The sequence below is a fragment of the Neolamprologus brichardi genome, chromosome 18 (genome assembly GCF_056152115.1).
Source record: "Neolamprologus brichardi isolate AB-2024 chromosome 18, ASM5615211v1, whole genome shotgun sequence".
Taxonomy (NCBI): Eukaryota; Metazoa; Chordata; class Actinopteri; order Cichliformes; family Cichlidae; genus Neolamprologus; species Neolamprologus brichardi.
Window position 1 is genome coordinate 8,706,970 of NC_142121.1, and position 11,285 is coordinate 8,718,254.

General features: G+C 40.3%; 1 protein-coding gene across 1 annotated transcript; it reads right to left on the reverse strand.

The window, feature by feature from the left end:
* Window positions 1-8,888: 8,888 nt before the first annotated feature.
* LOC148097645 (tripartite motif-containing protein 16-like) lies at window positions 8,889-10,943 on the reverse strand. Its single transcript, XM_087831971.1, has one exon. It carries the CDS (start codon window positions 10,780-10,782, stop codon window positions 9,115-9,117), a length of 1,668 nt encoding a protein of 555 aa, XP_087688097.1. The 5' UTR covers window positions 10,783-10,943; the 3' UTR covers window positions 8,889-9,114.
* Between the last annotated feature and the right edge of the window lie 342 nt (window positions 10,944-11,285).

Sequence of the window (11,285 nt, forward strand, 5' to 3'; positions counted from 1 at the left end):
CTCCATGGTTACATCGTATATTATTAGCTATGTAAACAGTTTCCAAAGATACCGCCATAGCTCTCTACAGCTGTAACACTTTCACACTTTGCAAATCATTTCACGTTTTTGATAGTTATGAAGACAGAATATGTTTTTAAGGTCATGCTAGGCGGTTGCTATGGTGGTTGCTGTGGACTTGGGTGGACCGCGTCCGATTCCTGTTATTAGCTGTCCGCCGTAGGAAGGCTGCGTTCCATTTACAAGTAGTGACAGTCTGCCGCAACTCGAACTCAAACCCCGCTTTGTTCTTTAATTATAGGCCTTTTATAGCCGTTCATGACACGCACACACACACATAAAGCACTTTGCCTCACAATGACAGTGCAACTTTACCTAACCTAACCTTTAAAGTATCTGATATAGGATAGAAAAATGAAGCAACCAGAGATTTAATGATGAAGACTCTGGGTTCTGTAGTTCACGTTTACAGTCCTGAATGACTCTTTGCATATAATTTATTGAAGAGGACTTTAGAATGCACTTTACATTTAGACTGTTGCTGTTTAATTTTTTACATTGTTGCCGTGTTATGTCATGCATAAGGTTCACCTGCTGGGGGTTTGATGGATCAGCTGGACAATACAGTCAAAGACAGACTTCATTCATCATATGCAAGAATCCTAGTTGGATTTTTGTTTTCACTCATATTTTTGAACCAAATATTGAAAACAATTCTGACAGACTGGATACCTGGTCATGTGTACATTACCTTGTGCTCAAGCATCCCAGGACAGAGCCCTGCCCCACCATGAGCCTGGGTGGATACGTGGTTATAATTTAAAAGGACCGATACTGAATATGAATATTTCATGAAAATTGAATTATAATACAAATTAGTAATAAGGGTTTCTCTGCGCCCTTATCTACCCCATACTCAAAGAGCTGCGGGCAGAGAGGGTGACAGGAGAGGATGGCACTGAAGAGAAGATGCTCGGTTTCTGGAGTCTCCTGGTCCTGTCAGTATTAGTAGGATGCATCTGCTGTGTCGTCTCGTGGATGCTCACCTACCTTGACTCGTTCCAGCCTGGTATGGATTTCCCAACACTGCGGACAGTGGCCCACGTCAGAGACGTTTAATATTGATTACATATGTCTGAATTGCTAACCCTAACCCTAGCTCAACAGACCACAATGCCCTGGACTGTCAGTATTATTACATGCTGTGAACATAAGTAGCTTTGATCACAGTTTATGTTGTAAAAGAGAAGGAATGTTGAAAAAAGATCAACATTGTGATATTATTTCTTCCAAACTGACCAGAAACATGCTTGTCAGACTCTCACAGCAAAGGATCAGACTCACTGTGCATGACGGCTCGGGCCAATGATGTCTGTTAGATTGTCAGTTGTTTAGTGTGCTTCTGTACAGTTAGGCTCACCGTCTCTATTTCAGAATAATTAATATGCGGAAAACACTAAAAGTTGATTGCCTTCCAATATTCTAGCATAATTTAAAAAATTAGACTTTGTAAGTACATATTGTTACAGTCCTAATTCCAATATGATTCCTCATAACTCCTGCTTTGAAATACTGAACTTTAAAATTTACCTGATGAAAGATCATTTACAATGGCACTCTGTCAGGATCATTCTGACTATAAGATCACTGTATTAATCTGAATCCTTCTGAAATGTGCTGTGAATGAATGCTGATGCAACTCACTGTGGGAAAGCTGTTAATAAAATGAATCTGTGACACATGCAACACATTCACAGAGGAAGAGGACACAAAGGGAGGACACGCAGAGGCTGTGTTAAAGTCAGAAATCCAAATCTTTAGTCAAAAACAGGCGGCGGTTACAAACAGGAAGACAAGCAGTCCATCAAACAGTCTACAGGGTCAAACATACAGAGAATTCAAACAGCAGTAAAAAATAACTGGACTCTGAAAAACTTAAAGCAATGTGTGACGCAATAAAAGTATATTCACTGTATTATCATCAATTACAAAAGAGAAAAAGAGAAAAGGAGAAAAACTATGATTTCTAAGAAAATAAAGCTTGATGGAAACATACAGAATGTAAACTGTGTGAGTTTGGTGAACTTTGTTAGTAACAAATGAGGAAAAAAAAGAGAGAGACAAAAACTCAGTATTCATTAATAATTAGAAAACATCGAAACATTCTGGTCGTGGATTTTTACAGTCTTAGTTCCGCTCGCTGTCATCATTATAATCATCATGATCAATGGCGAGGTCCTGAGGTGGGCGGGGCTGTCTCTGATGATGTCACCATGAAGGAACAGCATCTGGCACGTGTTGCTGAAACATCCCAGTACACTGGTGTAGTTTCCTCTCCAGCTGTTTGACACGTCAACATTAAGGGGAAGAAGAAGAAACAGTGTTAGGTCAGGTGACCACATGGTTTCTAAAATAACTGACAGGAAGTAACCAGGCCATTGGAAATGGATGGCATGTGTTTAGAGTTACTGTAGTTGGGTAACTCTACTTACCAAAAGCAGAAGCACACAGATGACAGATCAGATGCTGAATGTTGCAGGAACATGCTCACGTGTGGTGATCATCCAGTGCTGCTCCGGCAGGTTACACAGTCCAAGACTGATATGCTGCCCATCTGAGAGTTTGAAAACACACATGCAAAGATTTATTTTGTATTACAGTCAAAGTTGGATGTTCATTTTTGTCCTTTAAAAATGTTTGTGTATTTGAAAGCACTAACATTTAAGGATGACTTGGATCGTCTCCTTTAAAGGGGAGACAAGTGTATCCACTGATCTACGTCACTTTACCTGGATGATGACTCCTCTCTCCCTCACTCAGAAACACTCCTAATATAACCAAGCAAATATATAATAGTCAAGATTTACTTACATCATTACAAAAACAGCAAAAACATCTCCCTTTGATTCTATTTCTCCATTCCTGCTGAACATCAGGCAAGAAATATCTCAGTAAATCACAGTAAAATGTAAAGCACATATTTTCTCTGCTTTGTCTAAACTCTGCAGAGCCTCTGTCAAGAAAAACATATCTGTAAGCATAAAACAAATATACATTTCATAACACTGCACTGGACAAACCTCGGTCAGTTGATTTCCTCTGTGTAGTGCAGACGAGCATCAGTCAGCAAGTCGAGATGGTGAGATGGACTGGTGTCCTTTGTGACTCTGCTGGTTCTTCTGAGGAAACACCACCGTCTCTCCACACCGTCACCATCTGTGAGCACAAACTGCCGCTCTGCCAGCATGTAGGAAATCACATATCACACACACAGGGGTGAAGAACCATTAGAGCTCAACTTTGAATACTTTAGATCTAAACAGATCAAACTAGCTCTTAGTTTCAACAATCAGTGAACAGACAAACAATGATACTGATTCTGTATGAATACAATACGGTATTTTCAATTCAGGTGTCAAATTAATTTATTAAAACTAATACAGATATATGTATATATATATTTTTTGATAAATTAGTTTGCTAAATTATAAGAATACATTTTTTTTTTTCATTTAACAATTGCAACTGAAAGAAATTAAATATTGAACAAAAATATATTGTCACATTCTGAGCATGCTCAGCACGCTGACAGACTTGAAGTTGCTACAGATTTTAAGAAGTGATCATTTTATTTTTCATCTGTTGAATCAAACATTTGATGCCTCAGCTGTCTCAGTCCTATAGCGTTCTGCAACTACAACTAACCTGAGGCTTGGATTTGGCTGCAGGTGCCCCTGTACATCCTTCTCAGCAGCACACATGTGGGTACCATTTAATCACACTTCTTCCTGAGCTTTGCTTCATCACAAGACCAAAGGTGGCATCCCGTGTCACGGTCTTATCATCATCCAGAAGAAACATTTGAAGAAACATCATGGAGAAGAAACATTTACACGCCTCCTGGTTTTGTTTTCTGATCCTGCAAAAAGACTGAGGACAACAAAGCCCAGAGAACACGAGATACACAACATCCAACATTCAGACTCAACAGCCTCCATCAATGAAGAGCACCAGGTTGGTTCAGTTATAGTAGATATAAGCATACTTCACATTACTGCGTATGAATAATAATGAGGAGGTAAACTTTGAAGATGCAGAGCGTGATGTCCCATCATCAGACTGTAAACAAACATCCACCAGGCTTCTTTGCTGTCAGAGGTGATGATTCTCCCATCAGGGATCAGTAGAGTGTATTAACCTGTGGTATAAGCAGCAGTCACTGAAATATGACTGTTTCAGATAAGAAATCTAGCAGATAAAAGCCAGGGTGGGAGGGATCTCTGCAAACTGACTTACCTCTGCAAGTGTGAAGCTCAACAAAAATCTGACTCTCCAGTCACAGACAAACACAAAACTCCAGCTGGGAGATAGAAAACGCTGTCTGGGTCTCGCTGGATGTTGCTGGTCAGAGTCCACACATTAGCAGAGTGCTTCTTGGTCCCACTGACCCATGTGGACAGCGACTGTGGAGAACTGTTCTGGAAAATGGAAAAGAGAATTAAAATAACAAAAAGCCAAACAGGATTTCCACAAAGACTATCTTGGAATCAGCAATAAAAAACACTGGTTCATATTTCAATTAAATATGAACAGGTTCCTTAAATGCACGCAGTTCAGATCTGATTGAATTGAATTTCCTTCACACAGCACATTTGTCCAGGCTGACAGGTAAACATAGAATTAATCTCAGGTAACATGACTCATAGTAGAGATTCAGTAAGAAAGATTGTCAGCTCTAATATTATTACCACACAATCCAAGGACGCACCAACAGCTCAGATTTCTAGAACTATTTAAACAAATGTCTTCTGAATATTCAATTCAGCTTCACAGTGGGAGGGTGGGGGGTGTCGTGGAATTTTTTAAATAAAGTCTGCAACACAGAAAGAGCTGTGATCAAGCTATTTATTACTGCGCGCAGGAGAGCCAACACACATCAAACATCACAGTTCAGTCATGTCAGCGCTGCCACAGAAGTGGTGCTCCTACTCCTTTATGCATTCCAAGGAAGTTACAAACTGATCCTACCACACTTCACGTGTCTCGTTATGAAACCTAACGGATCAATGGTTACGCTGTTTTGTGCCCTTGGCCTTATCAGCACCTGTAAAGGGATTTGTTTTCTCAAACTGCTGAAGTAAGTTCATCTAGTTTTAGAAACTTTCACTGAACAGTCTATAACAGTGTCACTAAGCATATGCATAAGCACTTAAAAACTTTAAATGAGAATAACAGAAAATTTCTATTACAGAGGCTAGAGCCTGTCCCAGTAGTCATAGGTAGAGCACACCTGGACAGGTCACCAGTCTGTCAGAGGACTAACACAGAGACAGACATCAGAGTAACAAATCTATTTAAAATTAATGTAAGTTTGCTGCAGCTGTATGTATGAACATGTGTTTCTGTGCTCACAGTCCACCTCTGAGGAACCTGCAGTTCATTTTAAGTCTACTTTAAACAGACCTCACAAAAGGCTGATGTGGCTGGATCAGTACTCTGATTTAAGTACGATACCTTTGGCCAGGGATTAATCTGGTGCATCGCTTCACTGCAGTCTTATGTATTTTCCCCACACCTGAATTTAAAAAAAATACCGATATATACAAATAACAGCTTCAGCTGATGCAGCCTGACTCAATCCTAAATGTTCAGCACACAGAGACACAGAGGGACTGTTTAAAGTTTAGTGTTAACCTGAGTCACTGATCATTTACAGTATTACAGAGTCTGGCAGTCTTTGCATGATGTCCACGTCACTGTACGTTTCTAGCTGACTCTCAGGTGTGACAGGTGTGCCAGCAGGAAAGAGTAATAATAACCTGCATCCTGAGGTTTGTCATGCAGGATTAAAGGAGCCAGGCTTTGTTCACCCAGCTAGGATTGTATTTTACACTGACCCTGGGTCAGTATAAGTATCATACAGTTTAAACGAAGCACTGAAACTTGCACATATTTATTACAGATGCACTGAAGCTAATCGAGATATTTGCTGTCAATCTGTGGCTGCGATTAAACACTTTACTGGAAACTTTACTAACTAGTAACTTCATCCGTCATGACAGAAGCTAATATTTCTGTGCTAACATCGTTTAAACAGTAACAGCTTTACTCCAATATAAGCTAACGTTTACACCGTAACTTTAAGCTAGCACCATAAAGACGGTAAAACACGTAATAATATCTACAAATGCATCTTAAAGCTGTTATATTAGCACTCGGTGTATTACTAACATAACCACATTAACATTATTGACACTCGCTGACTTTTAATAGTCATTCTATAAATGCTGTCCGTTTAAATGGTCTTACCTGTAAACACTGCTGCATCCACCGGATTCCAGCCAGAGTGGATTCTGGAGTCTTCCCACGCTCCTGTTAGTGATCCTCCATCTGGATGGATGATAACAACCTTCTGAACAATCTAGCAGGAGATGGCCCATATCTATGGGACTGATTTGTGCTAATAACGCCCATTGTATGGACTGATAACAGCCGAAGCGGGTGAATAAAGTCACCCAGTCGCTAGCTGTGCCATTACCCAGCATACATCACTCCCTCCATAAATGCAATAAACGATACAAAAGTATCGTTCTACATGTTTTTCAGGTAGTTGTTTACATTATATAATTTGTTGTGTTCAGTATACGTCACTACAATGTGATTTCGGAAATATATAAATATACAGACAACAGGCTCTTCCGCGCAATCTCTTGTCGTCAATAAGCAACGTTAAGGGAGCAGCATAGTATTCAATGAGAGGACCCTGCACGTCGATAAGTGAAGCAGAGGGAGCCTGACCATGCGTCACACATTTGACGAGTTGGGAGTGAGAACGTGTTGATTAAACATCTCACACAGCCCCTCATCTGTGACCCTTAGCAAACCCACTGGATATCTACCTGTACATAAAGGAGATCAGATCAGTTCCATCTAGACCAGCTGTAACAGGAAAATGCTGCTTACACTTTGATGCATCACTTTCAGTTTGTCATATAAGACAATATATCAGATTGAGGCATTATTTTCCTGCAGTGAGTAAATCTACTTTGTACTTTACTCTTTTCTTTTAGGTAAAGGGTCTAAACAGTACTTGTACACTGTGGAAATCCCATAAGAACGTCTCCTGAACTCTGAAAAATAACAAAACAAAGACTAAAAGGAGGTCATGGGTGCTGATGATGATGATGATGAGGAGGAGTAGCATGCATTTAAAAAGTGACTGATGTCCTAGAATACAACAGAACAGTGTCTCTACAAACTTATGAAAACATGACAGTCTTGCATTAGTTTGTATTCTTATGATTTCAAAAAACGAGGGAAAAATCTCCTTGAAATCCACAATTCCTTTTTGTTATTTCTTAGTGTGTGACGTATTTTATTGCCTTTATGATTGGTGCAAACAGTTTCCTGATTCATAATGGAAATAGATTTTAGACACAGGAGGAACACGCAGTGATCAGCAGGAGCAGCTTGGAGTCCAGTCTTCTTCACACTGAGGAGGGACATATATGCAGGAACAGTTGTCATAACTGTTACAACCACCAGATGGCGAAAGAGTCCCACTGCAACTTTAAGCCATGAAGGATGTGTCTCGATGTTTGCTTGTGATAAATCTGCTTTATGTGAGTCTTTTTCAGAAAGTAACAGTAATATGTCTGATTATATGTCTTTAATCAGTAAAGTCTCGCTTTGCTAGAAATAAATCAATAATAAAATTGTAAACATGCAGCTGTATGTTAGAAGTCAAAGGGTCCTTAAGTCTTCTGTAAATTGACGGGGATCAAATGAAGGACACAAGTATCTGTTCTTACTCTAATAAATGCTGCTTTAATATCCAACAGACTATTTTCCTTCCTCATCAGCAGTAAACAGCTCGACTGCGTCTGTGCATTTGTGTCCTCCATACTTGTTTACACAGACATCTCAGGCTTGATGCCACGATGCAGTGTAGAAACCTGACAACCCTCTGACTCATGTTCAAATGTTCAAGGACATTTCTCAGGATCATGTATGACCCCTTTTTGACATTTGGACTTTCATTAATAATATTTGTGTTTCTGAGTCATTTTTGTGGAGACTTCTGTCCAACGTAGTGTCCAAATGAAGCATGAAGCTTTTCTTCACCCTCTTGTCAGATGGTCAGCAACAAAACTCTGTTCCAACCAATGTCTGATAAGAGATGAGACACAGCAGCTGAGCAAATGATCATTTCATGCTGAAGACATCCTCAGACACAATTAAATACATACATAAACACAGCCTGGTGCCAATAACACAGCTAATGACACTGCTGTATCACTGGCTTTACTGATTAAAGACCATATCTGAAGGAAATCTTTGAACACAACAGAAAGTGACCTTTTAAACCTGCAACACTGATGCTGCATTCAAGGACCATTACAAACATCTGAAAGGACTTAAGAACATGAAGAAAATGTGACTTGTTTCTCTGTAATGAAGCTGTTTTAGTGAAGAAAGTTGAAAGGTCACAGAGCGACTGCTGAATCTTCTGCTCTAAACATGAACTCTGAACTTTGTGATGCTTCAGGAGGAAAACTGCTTCAGTTATTCTCTCAGATTAGTTTCATATTTTCTGCATCAGATTTGAGTGAGATCCTGGAATGAAGACAGAAGAAAAGACTTTGTTCAAAGTTTGATTTATAGTCAAACCTTCCAGTTTATTCACACAATAAAACATCAACACAATATATGAATTCATTCATTAAAATCACAGTTTTTCCTCATTTGTTTGATGATTTTGACAAAAACAAACACAAACACACACACATGGTCTGCCATACTCATAAAGAGAAATGTCGACCGACATTTTTCAATACAAATATTCCAGAAACATTTAGAGGATAGAGAAGTTTACATTTTCATGTGGAGAAATATTTTAGTAAATCAAAATGATGATGAGCAGTGATAGCCTCCATAAACAGTCACAGGAAAGATCTCCTTTAAAAACTCAGAAACATCAAGAGAACAACTAGAAGATGTGGAGGTACCACCCATAATGTTTGACTGACAGCTGATCTCTGTGCAGAAATGATGGAGAGAAAATAAAATGAAACTAAAATACAGATTTAAACCCACAATATGAAAGACTTCAGTCTATTTCACTTTCATCAACTCAGCAGTGTCTCCATAATTTAACCAAAATGTTAGTCCAGCATAGAGCGGCTGAGTGAATGTGGTCTGGACTCTGTGGAGGAGAGTCATGGTTTCAGAGACGCTGTAGAAGGACAAAATACCTGCTCTGTGATCCAGGTACACTCCTACTCTGGAGGAACGAGGACCTGAGACACGAGTTTTAATGTTGTTGTACCAAAATGTATAACTTTTGTTGTCACAATCTAATGACCAAGATTTGTCATTATGTCCAAATACACATTCATAACCCCCTCCTTTTCTGCTGATATTCTTGTATGCGACTGCTACATCAACTCCTCCCCCTCTCCACTCCACCTCCCAGTAACAACGTCCAGTCAGACTCTCTCTACTCAGGACCTGAAGCCAGTCAGTGAATCTGTCTGGATGATCAGAATAAGACTGTTGTTGTTTCACTGCTGTTACTTTTCTGTTCCCCTCTGATAATAACAGCCATGTGTTTGCTGTGTTTGGATCCAGTGTGATTTCACATGAATATTTTAAGAATCCAGCTCTGGTCTTTGGCTCTGGTGGATCTGACAGTAAAACATCCACTTCAGTGACTGTCAGTGAGATGTTTGTCCATTCCTCTCTCAGAATGTCCTGTAGTTTATCTCTGACCTCTGACACAGCTGCTGTCACATCCTCAAAGTAGCTCAGAGGACGGATATTGATGCTGGATGAGTCTGTAGACTCACTGAGTGCTGACAGTGAGGGGTAGTTGTGTAGAAACTGGATGTGATCCTCTGTGTGTGAGAGCTGCTTCAGCTCAGCATCTTTCCTCTTCAGCTCAGTGATCTCCTGCTCCAGCTTCTCCTGAAGCTCTTTGACTCGACTCACTTCAGTTTCCTGCTGGGATCTGATCTGCTGCTTCACATCAGAGCTTCTTTTCTGGATGAGATGGATCAGCTCAGTGAAGATCTTCTCACTGTGCTCCACTGTTTGATCAGCAGACTGATTGATGGCCTCCACCTCCTGTTGAAGCAGCTTCACATCTTTCTCTCTGTCCTGGATTCTCTGCTGGATGTTTTGTCGACTCACCTCCAGCTCTCTCTGCCTCTCAGTCCTTTCTGCTGCAGCTGAGACTGTGTCGTGGCCTTTATGTTCATCCACAGAGCAGAGATAACAGATACTCTGCTGATCAGTACGGCAGAACATCTTCATCACCTCATCATGACGAGAGCAGATCTTCTCCTGGAGCTTCTTGGAGGGCTCCATCAGCTTGTGTTTCTTTAATGGAGCCACATCATAATGAGGCTGAAGGTGTTTCTCACAGTAAGATGCCAGACAGAATAAACAGGACTTGAAGGCTTTCATTTTTCTTCCAGTGCAGACATCACAGGCCACATCTTCAGGTCCAGCATAGCAGTGATCAGCAGGAGCAGCTTGGAGTCCAGTCTTCTTCAGCTCCTCCAATAAATCTGCTAACATGGTGTTTTTCTCCAGGACAGGCCTCGCTGTGAAAGTCTGTCTGCACTGAGGGCAGCTGTAGATTTTCTTCTTTTCCTCTTCATCCCAGAAGCTTTTAATACAGTTCATGCAGTAGCTGTGTCCACAGGGAATAGTCACCGGATCCTTCAGTAGATCCAAACAGACTGAACAGCAGAATTTTGTTTGATCCATTTGATTCATGTGCTGTGCCGTTTCACCGTCTCTCAGTGACTGTCAGACAGTTTCACTTCCTCTGAACAGAAACAACCTCTGTGCTCTGAAGGGAAACAGATCTCTGCTCTTTTTCACCTCCTACAGGAAATGAGGCTCACCAGCAACTGCATTTACACCATGTTGTTTAGACCCATCCTGATACAGACACATCTGTGAAGGGAGGCGCTAAAGAAATATTCTTACAGAGCGACCAAGAGCCAATCACATGATGCAGGGTGTGGTATGTTTGGTTACAACATGCAGTAACAAGTCTGACCCAGGTAAACTGGTTTAACTGGTTTAAACTGTTAAAATTAGTTTCAACTGGGTCAGCCCAGTTCAACTTTTCTTGAGTTATGACAGTCAACACTCAGCGAGTTCATTTTATATTTCAGAAAGTTCAGCAAAGTTTAGGATGCTGTGATGAATAAAAATAAATCAAACTTTATATTTTGACATTTTCTAATCTTAGTTCATTCTCACACTTACAG

Coding starts and splice junctions, on each gene's coding strand:
- LOC148097645 (XM_087831971.1), bottom strand. CDS start 10,782: ATGAATCAAATGGATCAAACAAAATTCTGCTGTTCAGTCTGTTTGGAT.